This window comes from Tamandua tetradactyla, chromosome 4 (genome assembly GCF_023851605.1).
Source record: "Tamandua tetradactyla isolate mTamTet1 chromosome 4, mTamTet1.pri, whole genome shotgun sequence".
NCBI lineage: Eukaryota > Metazoa > Chordata > Mammalia > Pilosa > Myrmecophagidae > Tamandua > Tamandua tetradactyla.
The window spans coordinates 113887799-113913867 of record NC_135330.1 but is presented as its reverse complement, the minus strand read 5'-3'; the positions used below and the strand labels follow the sequence as shown (position 1 = coordinate 113913867).

Below are 26069 nucleotides of genomic sequence, written 5' to 3'. Positions count from 1 at the left end.
CTTGTTGAAGTGTGGTTTGAAGATTATTGCCTTTTTTATCTTTCTTTTCTTTGTATATATATGTTGTATTTCACAAATAAAAATGGTTTAAAAAATGCAATGTCTTCCTTACCCCTGTATTCTAAAGTACCTTAATCCTGACCTACTCAGGATGCTTCATTCTTATCTCTAAATACCAGGTTACACATACATAAAACAGCCCCTCAAAAATCCAGAAATAACAATTAACGCTCTGGACTAAAGTGACTGTTATAAGAGTTTACAGTCTAGGCCCCAGTTTTCTTATAAGTATCTTCTAAATGAGATTATACAATATCTGCTCCTTTGTTCTGGCTTATTTGGCCTCACCAAATATCCTACAGATTCATTCACATCTTTGCATACCTCACCTTTGTTTCTTTTTGCAGCAATACAATGTTTGATCATAGGTATACAGCATCTTTCACCAATCTACTTCTCAGTCAGTGCATCTTTCAACCACTTTCAGCTACTGGGACTCAAGTATAACGTCCAAAGTCAACAGTCCATCAACACTCTCAATTTTAGATAATCTCACTGTTCCCAAGAGAAAGATAGCTAATAAACACACCCTCACCAAATAAAAAATCCAAACCTTCCCCTAACTCTTGTCCCTCCCCCCATTATGGACCACTGGTATTGATGCGGCACTGTTGATGTTTCCCTATTAAATATAGCCCATAACATACCATAGCATTTCCCCCCATACCCTGAAATTATATAAAATTTATACAAGATTCATACCTTTGCAGTATGAAACTTTTTTTTTGGAGGGGGAGGTGGGCGCATCATACGGTCTGGGAATTGAACACAGGTCTCCTGCATGGAAGGCGAGCATTCTACAACTGAACCACCAGTGTACCCCACACACCCCTTTTTAAAAAGAAAAATATCTGCATCACTGACTTGAACGAATGAGTAACATGAGGCCTATTGGTTCATGGGTTGGAAGTGACAGTGAGTAAGTTGTGAATTGCTCAAAACAAAGGGCAATGAATTTCAATGAGGACAGTGCAAAGCAATATATCCAGCTAAGAAAAATAAACTCTACAAATAAAAGATGATGAACATACAAGCTATAAATAAAAATAAAGTAAAAGATCAAGGTCACAGAAGATAAAAATCTGACAGCCAGTCAGTAATATATGACTATACTCTGGAAAAGCGAGCACAACCTAAGGTTATATGAAATGGTCTCTGTCACTCGTATGAGTGTGAAATCTTCCTCTGACCTCAGGTCAAAAGCGGTCAGATCTAAAATTGAGAGGGTTGATGGACTGTGGACTTTGGGCATTATACATGATGCCTAATGAATGCAGGTGTCTGGAGGATGCACTAACTGAGAAGTAAACTGGAAAACAATGGTGTATACATATGATCGAATATCGTGCTGCTACAAAAAGGAACGAAGTCGTGAGGCATGCAACATGGTGAATGATTCTTTGGGACATGTGGTGAGGCAAAATAAGTCAGAAACAAAAGAGCAATTATTGTATGGTCTCCATTAGAAAATGCTTATAAGAAAACAGGGGCCCAGATTGTAAACTGTTAAGCAGACACATTTAGTCCACAGTGATAATTATTATTTCTGGATTTTGAGAGGCTGTTTTATAAATGTATAACCTGGTATGTAGAGATAAGAATAAAGCCAATCAGGGCAGGACTGAGGTAATTCAAACACAGGGGTAAGGAAGACACTTTTTATATTTTAGAACCTCACCTACTCTTTGAGACCAAAGGAAGAAAGGTTTCTTTTGTCCGGAACCTAAATTTTCTATAGCATGTAATCTAACTCAAACTGTCTGAATAGCTCATTTAAACAACTGAAACACAGGGAACCCAGAATAAGACTGAGGGCCTTTAATCTTGAATAGATTAATGTAATGCCTGGATACATCCTAGAATACACATTAAGCATATAATCAAAAAGTACTGGCAAAATCTCTTTAGGGATGGGAGAAAGAATATGGAACTATTAAACTTTACCACCAGGAAAACCCCTGATACTGTGTCAAACACTAGGGATACCCAAATCAATAGGCCAAGCCCTTGATCTTGAGGCTTACTCTTGTGAAGCTTATGTATGTAGCAGAGAAGCCTAGCCTACCTATAGGCATGCCTAAGAGGTACTTCTGGAGGACCTCTTTCGTTGCTCAGATGTGGCTTCACTCTCTAATCGCCCAACTCTGCAAGTGAAATCATTGCCTTCCCCCCTATGTGGGACATGACATCCAGGGATGAAATTTTCCCTGGCTTCATGGGAGACAATTCCCAGGGATGAGTCTGGCCCTGGCACCAGGGGATCAACAATGCCATCCCGAACAAAAGGGAGAAAAGAAGCATCAAAAATAAGGTATCAGTGGCTGAGAGTTCAAATAGAGTTGAGAGGCTACTCTGGAGGTCACTCACACAAGCTTCAGTTAAACATTGCTACCTATCATAACTTGCCAAATCCCAACCAAAACCATTCCAGCCAATCCTAACGAACACCTAGGGCAACATATAAGATTATACAAAGGATCCATGTACTAGGGTAACTTTCCAGACACCTACAACCTCCAGACTGGTCCCTGGACAAGATAAGACCTGAAACCTAGAGGGCCCAGGTTCTCTAGAACATCAGCTAGTTCCATCTTCCTACCCCATATTACTGGCAGCCCCTTACAACATGAAAAAGTTAGAATGGCCACAGTCCAAATACTCATAAACCATGGGATAGAAAGATCAAAGGTGATGTGGAGTCATACAGAGAAGGCAGGGTTTAACAAATGAGTATGATTGCTAAATCACTATATTGACATTTCTTTTAGTCTCCAGTATATTAGAGCAGCTAGAAGTAAAAATCTAAAATTGTGGAACTGTAACCCATACCAAACTCTGAAATCTGTTCTACAACCGTGCTTTGAAATGTATTGCTTTTTTGTACATATGATGTTTTTCCCAAAAAAGAAAAAAAAAGTCAATTGAGATGATAAAAATATATTTATTCCTTCTAGCCCCCTAAGTTTTGGAGTAGCTAGAAGGAAAAATCTGAGATGATGGCATGATTGCCCATGACAAACTCTGGGATCTGTCCTGTAACAGTAACTTGTTAAATAGTGCTTTGGAAACTATTGCTTTTTTCTTTCTTTCCTTTGTATATATGTTACATTATACAATAATAATAACAATAAAAGAATAAACTTCCAGCAACTGTCAAAAAAAGAAAAAGTGGTCAGATACCCACAGGACATGGTGTCCAGTTTTGAACTTCTAAATTAAAAAGGGAGGCTGAGGAAAAATAAAAATGGGAAGAGATTCACGAGAAATTCAAAGATGATTGATAGGATGGAAAAGAAAATTTCTGAAGAAAGGCTAAAGGAACTGGGATTTTCTGCAGCCTGTAAGAGGATGAAAAGTGACAATAAAACAGCCTTACAGAGAAAATGGTAGCCAGCTGTTCTTAATCTGAAGACAGAATCACAGGAGAAATAATGGGAGAAAAGTTGATGGCTTTCACTGGCCCCATAGTGTGTAGGCATGTAATTCCCAGCCACTCAATTCAACACCCTCTACAACCTCCAAATTCAATTATTTGTACTACTTGTGTTGTGTCAACATATTTGTTCTAAATACTGCAGACACTCTAAATATTGGGCCTATATGCTGAAGGATAAAGACTGACAGTAATACAGACTACTACCTAGAAGTATATGCTAAGAAAGTGCTTTACATTGGTAAAAATATTAACAACCATTATAAAGAGGAGGGTTTTAGGTGAGAGATAAGAAAGAATTCCCTAAATGAGGCAGCAAGCATACTGCGAAAACTCCTTCAGTGGAAGCCTTTTATAACAGCTCACTTTCTCTTTCTGGCAGATTAAAGGTAAGAGATCTTTCAATATCCCTTCTAAAGCTATAAGAAGCTATTATTTAGTGCTAAAACCAGTAAGATCCTCTTCAAGAATTTATGTTCTTACTTAGAGATCAAAAACTAGGGAAAACAAGAGTACTAGGAAGAAAATTATCCCAAAAAAGTGAAAACCAGAAACACAAGATTCAATTACACATCTATACATAGATAGAAACAGGGAGCCCCTTCCACCAAAATAAAGCAATTAGTGCTTTTAATCCCATCCTCCAAGAATAAGAAAATGTAAACTACATCATTTGACAAAGGATACACAGTTCAAGTTACTCAGGTATACATGAAATAAACAAAAAGAAGACTTGAAAAAAATGCAGTTATGTAGAGATAAAACTTTAGGCCAGTATCTCCTCTTAGAGAGAATGGAATGGATCTTCTGAAGTTAAAACACTGTGATAAAAGATATTTCCACAGTTGGTTTCTGTTATTTTCATCTTCTAAAATCACTTTTCTCCTCATACTTTCATCTTTCCCCATTACTCCTACAGGAAAAGGCCCTGAAACCATATATTCTTTTTTCTTTCTCTCTCTCTCTCTCTTCTCCCTCATTCATTTCTTACCTCCTAAGCTCCCCATGAAACATTTAAGCACTATAGCCAATGAATGGACAAACCTTAGCATTATCATTCATAGTTACATCAATCATAGTTATATTGTTGTTTCTAGCCCTTTACTTATCCTCAATGCACTACTCATTTACTGACTTTCCCTATTCTCTATAAAAATACAGTTCCTCTTTGATCTCACTGAACTATGACTGCCTCAAATTCAGCTGCAGTACTATACTTTTATTTCAAATCCTTTCTGAACTTTAAAAAAGATGAAGCATTTTTAGGACCAGACTCCCTCTGCTGGAATTCTGAATGAATCTGGAACAGAATTTAAAAATTTCCTCAGAGCCACAGTTAACTATTAAAATAAAATCGCAAAACTACTCCACCTAGTGGACTGCCAATCTGCTGTGAAGTTTTGTCAATATTTTTAAAATAAAGGTTTGAGGAACAAATCTCTACCACTCCTTTTCTCTAACTCCAAATCATATAGCATGTGTACCTGATAGGGTAAGAATTAAGAAAGAATCACTTTCAGAAATCAGGACAGGGGATAAAAGTTACTGACTAGGAATTAAAAGGGTACATGGCATACCACTTACGGGTTATTAGTGGTAAACAAAGTTTTAAAGCTTTTAAAAAGCACAGTGGACAACTCTGAGTTTGGCTCATCTGAAAAAAATAAAGATGAAGGAATAAAGACAATGATGTGCTTTCTCTAAAAGTAAAGGAACAACACACCGAACAAACCTTTGGAGTCTCTTCCAGCTCTAAAATACTCTATGAAATTATAAGCTTCTCTAACATAGCAATTACATTGACTTTATCTTTATAGCCTTAAATGCCTACATTAAAAAGAAAACGTTAAATTGAAAGACCTAACTGCACACCTAGAGGAAATAGAAAAATAACAGCAAAATAATCCCAAAAAAGCACAAGGAAAGAAATAACAAAGACTAATGCAGAAATAAATGAAACTGAGAACCAGAAAACAATAAAGAGAATCAACAAAACCAAAACTTGGTTCTCTGAGAAGATAAAGAAAACTGAAAAACCCTTAGCTGGCCTGACAAAGGAAAAAAAGAGGAGATGCAAATAAAGTTAGAAATCAGAGGGGGGAACATGACTACTGACCCCTCAAAACTACATTTGTTCTGAACAAATGTATGCTAACAAATTAGAGAACTTAGATAAAACAGACAAATTCCTAGAAGCAAACAACCTTCACTGACTCTAGAAGACAAAGAAGATTTCAACAGACCAATTATAAATAAAGAGATTAAAATCAGTCATTAAAAACCTCCCAACAGAGAAAAGCCTAAGACCAGATGGTTTCACAGGTGAATTTTACCAATCATTCCAAAAAAAATCATTACCAGTTCTGCTCAAAGTCTTCCAAAAAACTGAACAGGAAGGAACACAACCTAATTATCACCCTGATAGCAAAGCCAGATAGATACCACAAGAAAAGGAAATTACAGACCAATCTCTCTCATAAATACAGATGCAAAAATCTTCAACAAAATACTCGCAAATCAAGGACAGGCTAAGCCTACTTAAAATTAGTCCTAAGAGTCACTCCCAGACAATCTCTTTCGTTGCTCAGATGTGGCCTATCTCTCTCTCAGCCAATACGGCAAGCAAACTCACTGCTCTCCTCGTCTCTTTGTGGGACAGGACTCCCAGGGGTGTAATTGTAAACCCCCTGGCAACATGGGACAGAAATCCTAGAAAGAGCTGGGACTCGGCATCAAGGGACTAAGAAAACCTTCTCAAACAAAAGGCAGAAGAGAGAAATGAGACAAAACAAAGTGTCAGTGGCTGAGAGATTTCAAACAGAGTGGAGAGGTTATCCTGGAGGTTATTCTCATGCATTTTATAGATACCTTCTTTTTAGTTCAAAGTGTATTAGAGAGGACAGAGGGAAATGCCTGAAACTGCAGAGCTGTGTTCCATTAGCCATGTTTCTTGAAGATGAATGTATAATGATATAGCTTTTGCAATGTGACCATGTGATTTTGAAAACCTTGTGTCTGATGCTTTTTTTAACTACGATATTGACAGATGAGTAAAAAAATGTGGATTAAAAATAAAAATAGGGGGAACAAAGGTTAAAATCTATTGAGTAGATGATGAGAGAGAGGGGTAAGGGGTATGGTATGTGTGAGTTTTTTCTTTTTATTTCTTTTTCTAGAGTGATGCAAATGTTCTAAAAAATGATCATGGTGATGAAATATACTACTATGTGATGACACTGTGAGTCACTGGTTGTACACCATACACAGAATGTTTGTATGTTAAGAATGTTCATGTTTGTATGTTGTTTTGCTTTGATAATACAAAATAAATTAAATTTTAAAAGTTTGATATGGGTTGCAATTACAATCATAAATTTTATTATAGACATGAAAAAAAAAAACCTGCAAATCAAATTCAATAGCACAGGAAAAGTGGAATTGGGGGAGCCGGAGGGACACTTAGAAAGCAGGAGACAGGGTTCAGGTGCATGGGGTGTGGGGAGAGTCACGCATAAGGGTAGCACATTCAAGGAATGTGGCTTTGCCTACTTCTTATCCCTGTCTCCCTCTCTGTGTACTCCCGAGGGTTCTGGTCTTCCATTTGGAAAGGGGAGTGTTAGGCTGTTTGCACTAGCTTGGATGGCCTCTGGTTCTCTGCAACTCAATTTTTCAGCTTTTGCAGCCAGGGTCTCCCTACCTATTCCAACATCTTCCTCAAACTGTCTAGTTTCTTCATTTTAAGCGCCAAAGAAAAATTGGAGTGAACTTTCATGTTGGGACATATGGCATAGCCAAAGAAAAGTCCAATGTAATCATTAATGATGGGAAATACCATGTAGTCCATCTCACAAGGAGCGGTGGCAATGCCACGTTACAGGTGAACAACCCACCCATGATCGAACGCTACCCTGCAGGAAACAATGATAACGAACCCCTAGTAATTGCTAGACAGTAAGTTCTACTGTATCAACTTGGTCAAGCAATTGATGAACAGCTACTCAACAAAGGATGTCAGCTCACAATCTTCAACAGCCAAGTAACCATAATAACTGGCAGGAAAGAGCAGGGTCAGCCCTTCCAAAGCCAGCTCTCTGGTCTTTATTACAATGGCTTGAAAGTTCTGAATACAGCAGCCAAAAATGATGCCACATCACCATAGTGGGAAATGTGAGACTGGATGGTAAAGTGCCTTCCTCTATGACAACCGAGTCAACAGCCAATGCCATGCAGTCAGAGAGGTTCACATCAATTATGGAGACTACCACAACCATGGCTACTCGCACAGCCAGAAGAGGAAAGTCCCCTACAAAAGAACTCATTAGCCAAACCAGAAATGATATCCTTGTGGCCTCAGCTGAGTGTCCAAGCAATGACAAGGACATTGACCCCTGTGAGTTGAGCTCAGGTGGGTTAGCCAACCCAACCAGAGCAGGTGGGACAGAGCCATACCCTGGCTCAGCAGAGGTGATACAGAGTCCAGCAGCACCACAGGCATGGTCCTTGGCACAGAGCAGCTACCGCCCCGTGCATCCTCATCCTTTTCTATGCCATGTGCAAGCACACAAACCGGGATGAAGGCTCATACCACATGGACGAGAGCTGAAACTACATCAGTAACGCAGCAAAATCCAATGGGGCTGCTGTAAAGGAGAAATAACCCAGCAGTGCGAAAACTGCCAATAAAAACAAGAAAAATAAGGATAAAAAGTATTACATCTGATTCCAAAATCTTAAAAGGACACTTGCATAGAAATAGTCTTCATTTTATCTGAGACATAATATAAACTTATTTACTTTTCTTTTTACAAGCAACATACAAAAGAAAACAGGAAATGCAATCAGGAAGGAAAGTCTGTTTTCAAAAAATAAAAACAAGTATCTCATGCTCTTTTTTCTCAAAAGAAGAAAAAACAAAAATGAAAACAAAACAGGGGCCAATGAATTCCCTAATACCTAAAGTGTTTTCATTTACTCTGCCTGTCCTCATGCTGTTGGAACATTTCTAAAGACAGTGATAACTGCTCAATTCATAAAGCAAAGGAGTATTACAACATCAAGGCACGACACAAAACACAATACACAAAAAAAGAAGCCACCTATGATTCTGGATTTAGCCAAAGTGCTAGGGCTCTCCTGGGAAGTCAGTAAGTTCGACTGCCAGAGAAGACTGTCATTTTGAATGACTCACTTTGCAAATTTTTTAAGGGTTTGATGCCTGTGCAACTGGAGCAGTGGTTGGAACTTGTATTTGAAATACAGTGCCGGCTTTTTTGAAGACTTGTGTAGGAACACATACAAAAAGATCCTTTCTGGTTGTAAGGGGAAAAAGTATAGAGACTTTATTCTCAAAAATGTGAACTATAAGGTACTTTTTCACACCAAAATTTAGAAACAAAACAAAACAAGGAATAGATGCAATCATTGAGAAATTTTCAAGCATGCTTAATATGATATGTTTATATAAAATCCATCTCTGCACGCTTTCTGAGCTGTGATAAGTGAAGTTTTATAGCCTGTTGTACAGAAAATAAAAAATATATCTCTGCTTTTCAGTCATTTTTGGTAACTTCAAATAAGTACTGCTAAGTATAAGGAGTTTTATGACATCTGAAGCAACAATTATTTCAGGGTTGTTTTGTTTTTTTTTTTGCCACCATTATAAATTGCCATTTGCTTTTTCTAAAAAAGATTACAGTATAGTGTTTATTCTAAGGAAGATACATACGACTGTATACAAAAAGACTCAGCTACTTTTTTTTTCTTACATGTATCACCTTCATTGTTTCCTATTAAGTTTTTAGTATTTGTATGAAAGGTGTGAGTTAGAAGGTAAAATACATACATACATATCTTATAATCTTCTTTTCTCCCTCAAATACTCACAAAACCCATGTGCATTTGCTATCTGCAATCACGCACACACGTGTGCAAACACATACAACATTTCTAACCACCAGAATCCATGAGATGTTATGGAAAACCCAAACATGCATATGGTAGCAAATATTTACTGATAAACTGAAAAACAGGAAAGAATATAGTTGTGCCAAGATATCGATGGCAAATAGGGCGATTTGCTTCGAGATCTTGCTTCCAGGAAACTCTGAAAAGATTTTAGTCTTACTGAAATGGAATCTTCTCTTATCAGACAGACTAGTATATTGCTGCATGAAAATGAACCATTATATGGGCATGTGAAAGAAGCAAAATCGGTTGCTCTACGTCTAAACCCTGGCTATATAATTGAAAACTTTCATTTCCAATAAAATTACAGATAATATTTATCTCTGAACCTGATGTGCATGATAAACATTTTTGGAAAGTAAACATATTCTCAACTAAGTATTTGCAACAATTTTTGATTCTGTATTATTATCTATTTTAAAAGATCATCCCCTACCTGTTGATTACTGACAATATTTTACTTGTCGTATAGTTTTAGTTTAACATACGTTGAACTGCAGAGTAGTATAAATTTTACACATGCTTTGCATATTATTTCAGTGATGTTCATAGCAATAAATTATTAGCATAAGAAGGTAATGCAAATATAATGCATTATTAGATTGCGAGGTGATGGACATATGAGTAAAAAAATGGATAAAAATAAACAATAGGGGTATAAGAGGTAAAATAATTGGGCAGATTGCAATACTAGTGGTCAATGAGAGGAAAAGGAAGGGATATATAAGTTTTTTCTTTTTCCTTTATATTTCTTTTTCTGGAGTGATGCAAACGTTCTAAAATGATAATGGTGATGAATACACAATTATGTGATGACACTGTAAGCCACTGACTATACACCATATCTGGACTGTAAGTGTGTGAAGCATTGTCAATTAAAAAAAAAGAAGAAGAAGAAAGAAAAAAAATGAGGGAGAAAATAACACATTCCAAATTAACAAATGAGGGAGTCCATCAGCAGTAAGCTGACCCTATACAAGATGCTAAAGGGAGTTCTGTACATTTAAATGAAAGGACCACAAACAAAACATCAAAGCCACTAGTAATAAAGATCTCCAACAAGGGTTACGACAGGGGTAAATATAACTGCCAGTAATATTCTATTTTTCATTTGTAACTCTATTTTTTATGTCCTATATGATCTAAAAGGCAAAATGATAAATGAGTGGTTTTGGACTCATGTAATTTGTGGCAAGAACTACAAAAAGGTTGGGGAATGAAGAGGTACGGGAACATAATTTGTGAATACTATTGAAGTGAACTTGTTATCAACACAAATTAGTTTATTACAGATTTAGGATGTTAAATTTAGCTCCATGGTAACTATAAAGAAAATACTGGAGAAACTGCAAGCCCAGACAGAAATTAAGGACAGTCTGCCCGTGGCAGGAGCCAATGAGTGTGGGAAGTTAATTCAAAAATGGGTGTAGGGTTTGTTTGGAGAGATAGGAACATTTTAGTGATAGAAGGTGATGAGGGTACCACAACATAGTGAATGTCATTAATCCCACTAAATGGTATGCTTGAAGTGGTTGAGATGGGAAATTTTATGTTGTATATATGTTCCCACAATTAAGAATAAAAAAGAAAGAGCAACTAAAGAGACAATAACAACTAAAGGCAATACATGATCCTGGATGGGATCGAACAAGGCAAAAGGCTCAGAGGGACATTATTGGGACAAATGAAAAAACTGGAACAGAGACTGTAAGCTTTATATCAACGTTAAATTTCTGAAACTTGATAATTGCACTTAAGGTGGATATGGCAGTGAATTTCCTTGTTCTTAGCAAATATATGTGGCAGTATTAAGTGTTCAAGGAGCACGATGTATACAACCTATGCGCAAGTGTTCATATAATCATTGATAAACAGGCAGGCAGACAGAGAGAAAGACAGAAAATCAGATGGACTGATAAACTGATGGATACCTAGAATGACAGCAAAATGTGGCAAAATGTTAAAACTGATGGGTCTGGGTATCTGGGACATAGGGATATAGTGGAGTTTTCTGTAGGGGGTGTATGTTATTTTTGAAACTTCCCATAAGTTGGAAAGTTTTTTAATTTTTTTAAGTTTGAAATATTGAGACTTCCAACAGTTAAAGAAAGTTATTTCACTAGTTCTTAATTTTTACTCACTTTCTTCTTTCTTCCCTCCATTTTGCAATCTCCTCTGGAGTATCCACCTTGATCTTCTTCATACCAGGAGCATGCGTCTAGGAGAAAAAGCCGGCTGAACATCAGGAAGCACAGAGTATACTTGTGAGTATTATGAGTATTATGGAAGATAATGGAGACCTTGGACCCAAAACGGCATTCAGTTGCAGAGACAATTTTAAAGCAAAGTAAGATAATTTTATCCATTATTACTATGACTTTTCCCTTAAAGAATTTTCTCATGTAGTTAGATTAGCACTACTTAACAGAAAAAAAGGAATAAAATAATTTTGGTTACAAAGTAACCTGCCAGCATCACTCATTTTTTCAATTGACAAATGAGTGACCTACAACCAAAACTGAGGGAGGCAGCTATAGAAATAATGAGTACGCATGATTATCAGCAACAGCACAGTGCTGTAAAATGAGCACAGACTGGTGTCAAGAAAATCAGACTCAAGGATCAATTTTGAGGCATTAGACAAGTTTTTTTTTAATCTGTTAAATGGAAGTAATATTTATCTACTCCACACACAGCTATTTGTGAAGATGAAGCTGAATAAGTGATGTAAAAATGCCTTAAAAAGTGAAAAGTACTCCACAGATGTTACCTTCTATTAGGCTATAAAAATGAAGAGTTGAGAAATTAATAGATCAATGAAATAAAAAGAGCATGTATCAAAAAGACAGGGTAGGTTGCCAGAGACCCAAGTTCGATTCCTGGAGCCTGCCTATGCAAAAAGATACGGTAGAGGGTACAGGGTATCTGCTATGTGGAAGACCCAGGTTCAATTCCTGGTCCATGCACTTTCCCAAAAACAAACAAACAAAATCAAGCAAAAAAATTCAACAAATGGTGCTGTAATAACAGAATATTCACATGGAAGAATAATGAAATGTGACCCCACCAGACAGCATACAAAAAAAAAAAAAAAAACCACAAACACACAAACTTACATTTCTCCAATGGAATTGGACAATCTTCTCATGTGCACTAAAAGAACAATCTACTTCAGGACACTAGAAGAGTTAAAAAAAAAAAAAGACTTAAATATTCTTCACATTAAATTTACCCTACTACTTCACATACAGATGTATTTTGGCCATACTTATAAACTTATCCCATCTATGTGGTGTCATCACTTCATATTTATGTCAACACCAAAACAAAGATGACTCCAAAACAGAGCTGCATTTAGAAAGGGATAACTTTCTCAAAGTATATAATACGTAATATTTAGCATTTATTTCTTCGAGTGAAAGCTTGACATCAGCAATGTTGCAAAATGTACTTCACTGCTAAAGTTGAAAGGCATTTCTATAAGCTGAAAAACCTCTCCAAACAATGGCTTTTTAACTTTTTAATTGTCCAATATTCTGGTTCAAATTTTTTTTAAAAAATACTTAATGACCCAGGTTCGATTCCCAGTGCCTGCCCATGCAAGCAAGCAAACAAACAAAAAAAGGGCAGTGCGATAGTGACTCAGCAGGCAGAATTCTCGCCTGCCATGCCGGAGACACGGGTTCGATTCCTGGTGCCTGCCTATGCGAAAACAAAAACAAAATAAAAGTGATTAATAAGGTTGGGACCATACATACAGGCTGCTAGACCATGGAAAATTATACGCTGGTATATGGTTAAATAGTCAAGGGCAGTCTTAAAAGGGAAAGAATTCATAGAAATGCCCCAGGTACCTGGAGGGAAGGCCCAGCCCTCTTACAAAGAAGTAGAGGCACATACATGCAAACAGCTGCCAGACTGCCCTTGTTCTTTACTGCCACTGCACTTCTTTCTAAAGGAGAGGATACCTAACTTTTAAGCTGCAAAGCCGAGGGTCACTGTCCAAATTCGTCAAGTTATTAAACAATATTTCTATGAAAACCATAAGCTTTCAAGGGAGAAAACGTCAGAAATTCTACTAAACATATAGATAGACAGCAATTTTACTAAATGAATTTGAGAGCAACCAAGAAAAAGAAAACATACCTTTGTATGTTCAGACATGTGTTTATCATACTTTTCTTGATTTTTAAAGCCACGATCACAGGTATCACAAAAATAGAGAAAAACTGGTTCCTTTCTTTTCTGCAAACAACAAAAAAAGAGACATTAAACTTAAAGAAAAATCTATGAATAACAAAAATAAAACTATGTTCTACTAATAAACATTTTGACTTTTCATCCTCATATGTGGGAAAATTTTCTGAACGTATTTCTAATGTTTCTTTTTCTTTTCTTTTTAGCAAAAGTATTAGGGAAAGATCAGACAGGAAAAACTTTAAATGAGAGTAAAGCTAATACAAACTTTGTAAGTAGATTCCAAATTGGTAATCTAATGAAGACTTAGTATAGTACATGTCAAAATGATCTAAAAATAAATACTCAGGGTAAACCATACTTTGACTCTTAGAAAAAATAATTACATGATGCTTTAAAAAAAAAAAAGAAAGAGGAGAAATGGATCATTTAGGTAAAGGTTAGTTGTTTTTGATTTTCCAATTTGCTATTTTTATGCTTGAACATAAAAAAGAAAAAAGATTATTACAAAGACAGACTATGTAGGAAATGGTCTCCAATTGTTGAATGTCGGACTTATGTGAACAAACACACTGTACTTGCAGAACATTTTGTTAATGTTAATTACACAGCTTTCATGCCAAAATGAAGGCTATTCATTTCAGGTTGTAGACAGTGTTCAACATATTCTAAACAAATGGCATTATTTATTCACCTTAAAATTTAAAAACCAGATTTGCAAGCTATTTCAGAATAAAGAAAACCAATCTTAAGACTTGGTTTCTAAAGTATAAAAGAGTTGATTTTCTTTTTCCTCATTTAAAAAATGACAAACAGCCATAAATGAAAAACACTGAAGCTTTACAATGAATTTAGGTAAACAACAGATAAAAAATAAGATAAAAATGACACAAAAAACCTGGTACTCTCAATCATTGCAGATATTAAGCAGAGATGATGATTATATATAAACTGTTTTAAATTTACAACACTGTTTAATCTTATATAAATACAAGAAAAGGAAACTTAAGGAATTGTTTTCTTAACACAGAAATATGGATTCCTAAAAAAGCCTCCTTTGTTCTTAGTCCCATGCTTTCAATTTTATATAATTTTATTTTTAGAAATCTGTACTTCTAAAGTACTTCTCCTTCAAGTCCCTCCTCTTCTGCTAACATTATTTTCTATTTTATCAAGGTTTAATAAGATTCATACTGTTCTATAATTATAATTCTCAGTTATTTTTACTTTTGATTCTATATCAAAATGGATTCAATTCTTTCCATTAATCCTTTCTCTACAATTTTTCCACTTATTTCTCAAAAAAACTTTGTTTGAAGCTTCTACTTTCAGACATCATCTTTAAAGAAACAGTGTCAATAAGGGACACAAAACACGGAGATGGTTATGACAGAAATGCAAGATATGAAAAAGTGACATAGGGACATTCAAGAACATCCCCAAAATACCTTTTTTTTCTGTTTTCTATTAGGAGGGAAGTTGAAATCAGTGAAGTTTGCATCATGTTTTCTTGGATAATATGAACGTTTAGCTAAAAAACAAAAAGAGATCAATGTTTGCAAATACACAATTATTTAAAGTTTTATTTGCTACAGCACGTTGCATATACTTGAGTAAAATTAGCTGCTAAATTAGCCCTTCTAAGAATAGTAGTTGAACATCAAACAAATTCATAAACATTAAAACGAGTCTACGAAATAAATATTTTCAAAAGAAAAAATACTGGTGAGATAACAGGTCCATAGATGTTTTAGGTATAGAAATGGACAATAACCTAATGAAATTCCTTTCAGTTATTCTGAATATCAGAAACTTAAACAGTAAAATCTGATACAGCACTGCCAACATCACTCTAACACAAGGATAATGAAACCTTGTACATCTTCTCTCACATCCTATTGCTGCTTTCCATTCTTACTGCCATTATCCAACTCTGAAACCCTGATCTTGCATATAGATTACTGTAATATTCTCCCAGATTGTCTTTCAGTTCCTAAGTTCTCTCCTCTCCAACTGATCCCATACAATGACACCAAAAATACACTCCAATCATGACACTACCCTCTCAAAAATCTACAAATGGCTTTCTGGAGTGTTCTGATGAGATTCCAGTTTATTTTTTCAGCTTGCTTTGCCTCTATAACCTTCCTCCAGAACCCTTGTACTGACATCTCTCTGTCATTACCTAGAAAGCACTTTTCCCCCCAATCCTACACCTCCTTAAGAAACTTCTTCCAAAAGCTGCTTCTTCTGCATTATGAATCACCTTTTATACGCATCTATCACCAGTCATACTTATATTGTAATTTATACATATATATGAACCTATCTCACCCAATTTAGGACGGTCTTAGCCACACATATATTTCCCCAACTGACACACAGTACTCACTGAGTGTTTAGATTTAATTTAACCTAAATTGAATTTCGTGCAATTGGAGAAATTCTGGAGAATGGTTTTATGTGAACAAGCTGATGGCATTAAATATCTTCTATATACATGCTAATGATGGCAACTTAACAGCTCCAGCCATGCATCTCTCCTGAAAGTACAGTCTCATAGCTAGCAGCTATTCAATAACTCTACTTGAATGTACATATCCAAACCCAACTCTTGTTCTTCCCTTTCAAATACATTCCATTCAGTCTTCCCCATCTCAATTTCAGCTCTTTGTCGGGAAAAAACTTAAGTTACCTTCATCTCCTCATTTCACATTCCACATCCAAACCCTCAGCATTCATACTGGCCTTATCTTCAAAATATATCTAGAATCCATCTACCTCTCATCATCCAGCTCCACCCTAGCCCACGTCCCCCAAATCTCTCCCTTGGATAACTGCAACAGCCTCCTAACTGACTGCCCTTTCAATTACATTACTCTAGCCAGACTGATCGTTTTAGAATTTGAATCAGCACATATCTCTTCCCTGAACAAAACGGGTCAACGGCTACCCACTGTAAAAGTCAAATGAAAGTTCCATCAATGGTCTACAAGGCAAACTACAAAGTCTGTCCTCTTCTACTACTCTACACTAGGCCCACTTCTCTCTAACCACCAAGGACTCCACTCTTTTCTGTATATCTTGCCTCAAGGCCTTTGCACATGTAGTTTTCTCTACCTATATCCCTTCCCCCCATAGAGCCATAATTTTGGTCGCTCACCTCTTTGAAGTCTTTGCTCAAATCCCACCTTTCTTATGAGACCATCCCCCCACCACTGTATTTAAAACTGCACTATCATTTTTATCTCTCTATATCACACTCATTGCGTTCAAATACACAATATGCTTTGTTCATTGTCTGTCCACCCTAAGATGTTAAGCTCCATAAAGAAAAAGATTTCTGCATGTTTTGTTCACTGCTATATTCCCAGTTCCCGGTACTTAGTTGAAATTCAATAAATAACTTCTAAAACGAATGGACAGAAGGAGAAAATATTCCAGCAGGACATACTGTGAGACATTAACGACCAGATTCCAAGAGTGCAGGGCAGAATCAGAAGTGCAGAAAGCGAAGGAAAGCAGAAATGGAAGGGAAAAAGAAAGGGGGCCGGTGATAGGTAAAGGGGTGATACTGTGAGGAAAAACAGCCTACCGTGAAGGTTGTGGGACTTCTGATGCTGAGGAAACGTTTCAGGAGACTGTCTCCAGTACCATGATGTCGATGCCTGGAAATTCCAGGAAGGCTGGACGTTGGGTCGAGACTGAGAATCAAGAGGAGACTGGGCATCGAAGGGGGGCTGAGCTCCGGGAAGAAGTTGAGTGTCGAAGGGGGGCGGCACCCCGGGGAGAGCGTGGGCCGCGAGGTGCGGGTGCGAATCCGAGGAAGGCTCTAACCCGACCGTGGAAGTCAAGGACGAAGACGGGGGCGGCGGCGGCTGCAGCATTGCCCAGAGCACCCAGTTGTCCCGCCGTGGGGCAGCGTTGTTCAGCGACCCCAACGCGGGGTTCAGCTGGGGAGGCGGAAAACTCCCCGGAGGAGTCAAAACTCCACCAGCCGGCTCAGCCACGCCGTCCATCAGGTCGGGAACCTAACCTATGACTTTGGCACAACCTTTAGCCGTCACTTCCGTTAGCGCGAATTGCCCAATGTAGCCAATCACAGGCCGCTATGTCATTGGTCAGCGCCGGAAAAACTTAAAGCTTTCGCAGCGCTCCGCTGGGCATTTTTCGGATAGATTTGCAGCTGCGCGAATAGAATATATTTGTGCGTGAGTAGTGTCGACCACCTCAGATGGCCAGGGACATGATCGGGCCGGCGCTGCCTCCTGGCTTCAATGCCCGCGGGACAGCCGAAGACGAGGAGCGGGACCCGAGCCCGGGTAGGCGGAGGCGTGCCCCCTTGCTGGTCCGACCCAGTAGTAAGGAGACCCCCGGGAGGGCGGAGGACCCGGGAGTGGGCGCGGCCCGACCGCAGCTGTAATTTTCCCTCCTAAGCTGTAGTAGCAAGTAGGTGGCGGTGGGGTATCCTCAGAAAACCCGTAGCGTTGCGCGAGCTTTCGTTGGGTTATCATTATGATGTTGATGTGTTCTAATTTAGCGCTAATATGAGCCGGACGCTGGGCTAAACGGTTGACTCACAGTCATTTAATCCTCCCAGAAATTATAGGAGGTGAAGACTATTACTATTCCCATATCATAAACTGGAAACCGAGGCCGAGATAGGTGCCCAGATCACAGCGTGCATGTGGTGGAGGCCGAATTAGAACAGTAGAACCCGTACTCCTAACTTCTGTGCGGTATTGTTTTCTGACGTACAAGACCTTCACAGAAAATCCTTTGTTCTCTGGCTCTACACCTGCTTCCTTAACTTCTCATTCTGTCATTGCGTCTGGCACACAGTGCTCAAACCAGACCAAATTTCTGTACAGTTATTAATATTCTAGGGTCCCTCTGACCTCTCTCTGTTGGCATATCTTAACACACCTGACAAACTCCTATCCATCCTTTAAGATCCAAATTTAAATATCCAGTTGAAGTCATTCCGAACTATCCCATGCTTTGTCACACCTTCATCTTTCCCCACAGGGTTTTTTTTCCCCTATTTAATTAAATCATATATTTAATGCAGTGTATTTAAATTATTTGTCTCCCCCACTGCACTATGGCCTTCTAGCCTTAACACATAGCCAACATTTTGTTTACCAAATAAATGCTTCTCAGACTCCTCCACGCGTATCTATCTCCTTTATTGTTTTAGCTATAGACTAGGACCGACGCTATAGTTAGAGAAAAATAATGCAGAAAGAGTAGGTCTCTCATTTCTGGATCTAATTTTTGTTGCTTGACTGCCACACAGCCATGTTTCTACCTAAAGGTTTTCCTTCCAGATCTCATTTTTGTTATAGCCACTAAAAGTCATGTTTTATTTTAGCAAAGAAGGTTGGAGAAGAGTGTGGAAACAAATTATCTGATTGGGTTCTTATATGCATGTTGTTTCTGATTCACTATATTCCCTACTTTTTTTTATGTGTCTCCCTACATTTATGTATCTCTACATCTAAACATATACCCTGAGGCAGAGATGTGATATATGTATCATAGGGAATTTTTTTTATTTTTCTTGTGTGTGGGGCGGGGAAATGCATGGTCCAGGAATCAAACCCAGGTTTGTATGACAGGCAGCTATTCTATGATTGATCTACTCGTGCACCCCCTATATTCCCTGTATTAATCTCAGGCAGGATTTGCTCCCTAAAGTACCACTGACAGGACCACTGAAATTTTTAATGGGTATCATAAATTTAAAATGTGAAAAACAAAGCTCTTGACTTTTTCCCCCATCCTCTCTTCTCTAGTCTTCCCCATATTAGAGAATGGCATGACCACCCACCTGGCTAGCCAGTGGAGCCCAAACCCTGAGCCATCTCACTTCCTCTTTTTGCCCTCAGATCCAAACCATTATCAGGTCCTTTTTGCTTTTCCTTCAAAGTATGTTGCAAATATAACATTTTTTATAAGCCTTTTTTTTTTCTAACTCACCTCCCCCCACCTCCAAACCCCTCTTATCCGCAAATTCAGGTCAAGTCTCTCCCAACTTAGAACCTCCTTACTGTGTGCTTTATCCTGTGCTAAGTGTATTACATATATTAACTAATGCATTCCTCACAAGAGTCCTCTGAAATTTGGAAATACTGCTAACTTGTTTTAACAGAAGAAAGAGTATCTCAGAAAGGTTAAGCAACTTAACCAGTTAACCCAGCTAGTAAGTGGCCAAGCTGAAATTCTAATCCAGAGTGTCTGACATGAAAGCATGCTCTGTTCCCCTTCGTACCATCCACCTTCTTCTTCTGTCATTTTGTTAACCACACTGGACTTTTTGGCCTCGAGCACATCTAGCTTATTCCCTTTTTGTAGGACTTTTCAAAAGCTGCTCCCATCTGGATGCTTTCCCTTCAGCTTGGTGCATGCCCACCAACAGCCTTCACCTCCAACAGACTTGCCCTCAAATCTCCATGTAAAATTACCCTCCTAAATATCCACTCACTTTTTCCCTATTTTCCTGTTTGCATAACAGCACTTTAACCATCTGCGCTAATATGTCTTTTTATGTTTGTTTCTCTAGAAGTATTTACCCAGTAAAGTATTTGTTGGATGGATGGATGACAATTCTTGAATGTTGGATAGTATAGTGGTTAAGGGTATAGGCTCTTGACTCCTATATTCATATCCTGGCTCCTCTCTTTAGTTGTGTGAAGTCAGACAAATTATTTAGCCTTCCTGTGCTTCAGTTACCTGTCTGTAAAATAGAAATAACAGTAACACCTCTCACGGTAACTTCTGATACCAGCTGCTGTGAAACTCTGACTGATTACCTGAAAATCAGGCCAGACTCCACAAGTTGAGCACTCAAGTCCTCAAAAGACCACTTTCATGTCAGACACCAGCTGCAAGTTCTGGGGTTCCCAGGGTCACTCTCGCTTTTGACTAACTGGCTATAAATTTGGGAGTCCCTAATTTACAAAACTCAGAAAAGTGCTATACTTAAGATTACAGTTTTATTTTACAGCAAAAGAAATACAAATCAGGACCAGCCGAAAGAAGGTATACATGGGGAGTCTAGGAGTGCCACCAAATACAAAGCTCCCATGCTTCTCTCCCCATGGAGTCTGGAAGCATCACTCTTCCAGCACACTGACATGTGTTACTACTCAGGAAAGACTCGTCCAAGTTTCAGCATCCAGAGGTTTTATTGGGATTCATGATTCAGGCATGATTGATTGAACCCATGCCCATGTGATTGAATGTAATCTCCAGCCCTCTCCTCTCCCCTGAGGTCAGGCTGATAGGGCATGGTCTATCATGGGAAATTCCAGAGATTTAGAGGATATCTCCCAAGAACCAGGTGCAAAGGCCAGCCAAGTTCTTTATTATACAATACCTCTCTAATAATGTCAAATTAAATAGGTTAGTTCATATGAATTTCTTAAAATCACATATAATGCATAAGAACCCAAAACATGTTATTTTCCTTTTATTTATTAAGTTATCATTGAACATATGGCATATCTGAGAAGCTCTTTAAGAAATCATATTTCAGGTGGGCCACGGTGGCTCAGCAGGCAAGAATGCATGCCTGCCATGCCAGAAGACCCAAGTTCGATTCCCAGTGCCTGCCCATGTAAAATAAATAAAATAAATAAAGTCTTTTTTAAAAATAAATAAACAAATAAAAAATCATATTTCCAGTTCTGACTCAGACCAACTCAATCAGAATCCCTGGGGAAATGGCTTAGGAATCTTTTAAAAAATATATATTTTAGTGGTTCTTGAAAAGCATCCAGACTTGGAAATTATGGCAAAAGACTTTATTTATAATTACCTATCAGTTCACCATTATGGTGGTCTTTATTTCTTATTCCATTTTGATCTACATTGGCAATAGTAACATACATACAAAGCAAAGAAAGGAAAAAAGTAATAATTTTCAAAGTGCTCTTCAACAAGTAGTTATAAGACAGATTCCAGAGTTTGTCATGGGCTACCATACCATTATCTCACATTTTTCCTTCTACCTGCTCCAGAACATTGGCGGTTAAAAGGAATAAATACTTTTTTATCATCACAATTGACTTTTTTTTTCTTTTTTGTGAAAAATGAAATACATACAAAAAAGCAATGAATTTCAAAGCACGACACTTTGAACAACAACATTTCAGAGTTTTGTATGGGTTACAATTCTGCAATTTTAGGTTTTTACTTCTACCTGCTCTAAGATACTGGAGACTAAAAGAAATATCAGTATAATGATTTAGCAATCATACTCTTTTGTTAAACCCTATCTTCTCTTTATAAGTCCACCATCATCTTTGATCTTTCTGTCCTGCTCTTTAAGGGTGTTTGGGCTATGGCCATTTTAACTTTCTCATGTTGGAAGGACTATCAGTAATATGGGATAGGGAGATGGAATCTTATACATTGCCCTAGGTAGTCATTAGGATTAGCTTGAATGGTTTTGGTTGGGGTATGGCACATTATGATAGGTAGCAATATTTAACTGAAACTTGAAGCTTATGTAAGAGGGACCTCCAGAGTAGTCTCTCGGCTCTATTTGAACTCTCTCACCCCTCTAATACCTTATTTGTTACACTTTTTTCCCCCTTTTGGTCAGGATGGCTTTGTTGATGCCATGGAGCCAGGGCCATACTCATCCCTGAGAGTCATCTCCCATGCCGCCAGGAAGAATTTCACCCCTGGATGTCATGTCCCACATAGGGAATAGGGCAATGATTTCACTTGCAGAATTGGGCTTAGAGAGAATTGAGGCCACATCTGAGCAAGAGATGAGGTCCTCCAGAAGTAACTCTTAGGCCTACCTCTGGTAGGCTAAGCTTCTCTGCTGCATACATAAACTTCATAAGAGGAAGCCTCAAGATCAGGTGTTTGGCCTATATGTGGCAATAGACTTTTTTGTGGCATGGACGGGCTCCAGGAATCAGACCCGCGTCTCCCACATGGCGGGCAAGAATTCTGCCACTGAGCCACCATTGCCCTCCTGGCAGTAGACCTTTAGTATTACTACTCAGGATCAACACAGAAGTTGTGTCTCTATGACTTGACAACATCATGGAGTGACGTCATATAATAATTTGTAATTTGCTGGGGTATAACAAGAGAGCAGGTCACTTTGGTGAGTGGGCCTAAGGGACTTTTAACAAAGTCCCCAACATCCCACCCACCCCAGTACAATCTCTTTCTCTTCTGTTCATCTCTACTAGTAAGCAGTAAAACTTAAAAGTGATTCTGACTTTATTTCTGCTTAAATTGTCTTGAAAGAACACTAACTGATTGGTATGGTGATGCCAGTAAAGATTTTCTTTTTAATTAGAAACCAGAATGGATATTTTTATGTTTGATATATTAGAGTATGAAATAGTCAACTTGTTGGTCTGGTTTGCTTGGTAGTGTAATTTTGTCTACCATATGCTATCTATAAAGGAAAAAAATCATTTAGCTATTTTGGCAAGTGTACCAAACAATGAAAAAAATTGCATGTTGCTGGGGAAATTATATGCTATATTTATATTTATAAATCAGGTATTAGTGTTCTTGTGAATATCCTAGTTATGCTAAGATATGATTTCTGCTTTCCCTAAGCAAGAATATAATTGGAAATGCAAAACCAGTGTACATAAAACATTAAAAATTGATATTAAAATCTGTAACAGATGGTAGATAGCCAGTCCAGTGAATTTCAGAAAGTGAAAATGTCATCTAATAGGTTCATTGAATCATTTGTAGTTGGTTTTGACACACACAATAAATTTTCTTTAGTTGCAGGACCTGCTTTGCCCCCTAATTATAAAAGCAGTAGTTCGGATTCATCAGATAGTGATGAGGACAGTAGTTCTTTGTATGAAGAAGGAAATCAAGAGTCTGAAGAAGATGACACTGGTCCAACTGCAAGGTCAGTCACTTACTTAAATTAAATGATAAACCAAGTTTCTAATCCAGTGTAAGTTGGCTGGAACAGATAACTAGTCAGGGGATGTCATATCTGTAGTTATACAGTAGAGGAAGAAGCCATTTCATATGGCATTTTAGCATAAACTATGTCTTTCACAAAGAAATTTATTCTTGTAGTATACTAGCTGTGAGATGTCTAAAATTTCAATAAATCTGTTATCTAGAAATTTTTCTGGAAGATATTGAAATGACTAAATGTTCTACATAAGCCATAGAATTTTTTAAGATTGTATATGTAGTATATGTTTATCTAGCCTTATTCACCAAGAGTCCATGTAAATAAGAAGCTGAGTCTTTGTTTATAATTGGATAGTGAGGATTTTTTTGATACAGTTTTAAGACTATGATACAGAATAGCAACTTAGAACCCTTCCTTAAATGTGATTAAAAGTCAGTTGCCAACTTTTTGCTCAAAAACATCTGGCAGTAGACTTCAATATTTCATTAAACACGAAAAATTGAAATACAAGTGCTGTGAAGGAGTTGCTTCAGTGTTTGTCCAACTAGTTGCAGTTAATGCTTCCTTTAGAAATTAAAATTTCGCTTTATTAAAATTTCCTTGATGTATATGCATGGATCAAGTTACATTATTGTGTTTTCAGAAAACAGAGGAGAAATCAGGATGATGATGATGATGATGGGTTTTTTGGACCAGCCCTTCCTCCTGGATTTAAAAAGCAGGATGAATCTCCTCCAAGGTGATAATATGTAATATTTCAGGCCTGTCCTTTCTAAATATTTCAGCTAATGTCTGTTAATTCATTAAAGAATAGTATGAAATTGTTTTTAATTTATATACCTATGTAACATTTTACATAAGTCATTCATAGGGAATTGTAGCGTTTCATAGAATAAAAAGTTATGTACATGTTTCTAACACTTAATAGTTGACAAAAAACTTCCACAGCTCTTACATGGTACTAATAAAGTGTTTTGTAGTAGGCCAGGTGGAATGTTAGCCCTCTCCCCCTGCCATTTTTTTTTTAACATTTTTTATTGTGAAATATATATACAAAAAAGCAATTTGTTTCAAAGTACATTGTAACAAATAGTTATAGAACAGGTTTCAGAGTTTGGTATGGGTTACATACAGTTCCACTGTTTTAGGTTTTTCCGTCTCGCTGCTCCAAGATACTGGAAACTGAAAGAAATATTAATATGATGATTCAGTAGTCATAGTCATTTGTTAAGTCCTATCTCCTCTGTCATAACTCCTCCCTCTCCTTTTATCCTTCTCCCAATCTTTAGGGCTATTTGGGCTATGCCCCTTCTAACTTTTTAATGTTGGAAAAGGGTGTTGATAATCAGAATGGGGGATGGAACTAGTTGATATTCTTAGAGAGGCTGGCCCCTCTGAATTTCAGGTCTTATCTGGCCTAAGAACCCATCTGGAGGCTGTAGGTTTCTCACAAGTAATCTTAGTGTGTGAAACTTTTATAGAATCTCAGCTGAAGCCCTAGGTGTTCTGTAGGGTTAACAGGAATGGTTTTGGTTAGGGTTTGGCACACTCTGGTAATTAGCAATATCTGGCTGAAGCTAGCGTAAGAGTAGCTTCCAGAATAGCCTCTCGAATCTATTTGAACTCATTTAGCCACTGATACCTTATTTTGTTACATTTCTTTTACCCATTTTGTTCAGGAATGCATTCCAGGCTCAACCTGGGAGTCATATTCCACATTGCCAGGGAGACTTTCTCCCCTGGATGTCATGATCCACAGAGCGGGGAGAGTAATGATTTTTACTTGCAGAGTTGGCTTAGAGAGAGAGAGGCCACATCTGAACAACAAAAGAGCTTCTTTGGAAGTAACTCTTAGGCATATCTATAGGTAGACTTAGCTTCTCTGCTACAGAAATAGGCTCAACAAGATCAAGGGCTTGGCCTCTTGACTTGGGAGTCCCTAATGTTTTAGACAATATCAAGGGTTTCCCTGGTGGTAAAGTTTAATAGTTCCATATTTTTTCTCCAGTCTTTCAAGGGACTTTGCCAATAATTTTTTTTAACTTTTTTTATTGTATAGTATAACATATATACAGAGCAAAGGAATAAAAAAGCAGTTGTTTTGAAAGCACTCTTCAAAAAGTGGTTACAGGATAGATCCCAGAGTTTGTCATGGGCTACCATACTATCCTCTCATATTTTTCCTTCTAGCTGTTCCAGAATATAGGAGGCTAGGGGCTTAAATACTTTTTTTATCAATACAATCTTTTTTTCCTTCTTTCTTTGTAAACAATAACATATATACAAAAAAGCTGTAAATTTCCAAGCATAGCACCATAATTAGTTGTAGAACATATTTCAGACTTTGACATGGGTTACAATTTCACACTTGTAAGTTTTTACTCTAGCTGCTCTAAAATACTGGAGACTGAAAGAGATATCAGTTTAATGATTCAGCATTCATAATCATTTGTTAAGTTCTGTCTTCTATGTATAATTCCACTATCACCT

At 37.5% G+C, this 26069-nt stretch overlaps 2 protein-coding genes and 1 pseudogene across 2 annotated transcripts in view; 2 read left to right on the top strand and 1 right to left on the bottom strand.

Moving 5' to 3' along the window:
- The window catches only part of NUFIP1 (nuclear FMR1 interacting protein 1), a 78557-nt gene extending 60203 nt beyond the window's left edge, over nt 1-18354 (bottom strand). Inside the window, exons 1-5 of the mRNA XM_077158287.1 lie at nt 17250-18354; nt 15103-15185; nt 13604-13702; nt 12574-12636; nt 11599-11675 (exon numbers count right to left, since the gene is read on the bottom strand). Of these exons, the coding sequence (XP_077014402.1) occupies nt 11599-11675; nt 12574-12636; nt 13604-13702; nt 15103-15185; nt 17250-17673 (746 nt within the window). The 5' untranslated portion in view covers nt 17674-18354. The remainder of the gene's footprint in view (nt 1-11598; nt 11676-12573; nt 12637-13603; nt 13703-15102; nt 15186-17249) is intronic.
- LOC143679491 (neurexin-1-beta-like) lies at nt 1446-8213 on the top strand (annotated as a pseudogene).
- Nucleotides 17763-26069, top strand: part of GPALPP1 (GPALPP motifs containing 1) — a 30666-nt gene continuing 22359 nt past the window's right edge. The window contains exons 1-3 of the mRNA XM_077158288.1: nt 17763-17976; nt 23429-23561; nt 24223-24318. Of these exons, the coding sequence (XP_077014403.1) occupies nt 17889-17976; nt 23429-23561; nt 24223-24318 (317 nt within the window). The 5' untranslated portion in view covers nt 17763-17888. The remainder of the gene's footprint in view (nt 17977-23428; nt 23562-24222; nt 24319-26069) is intronic.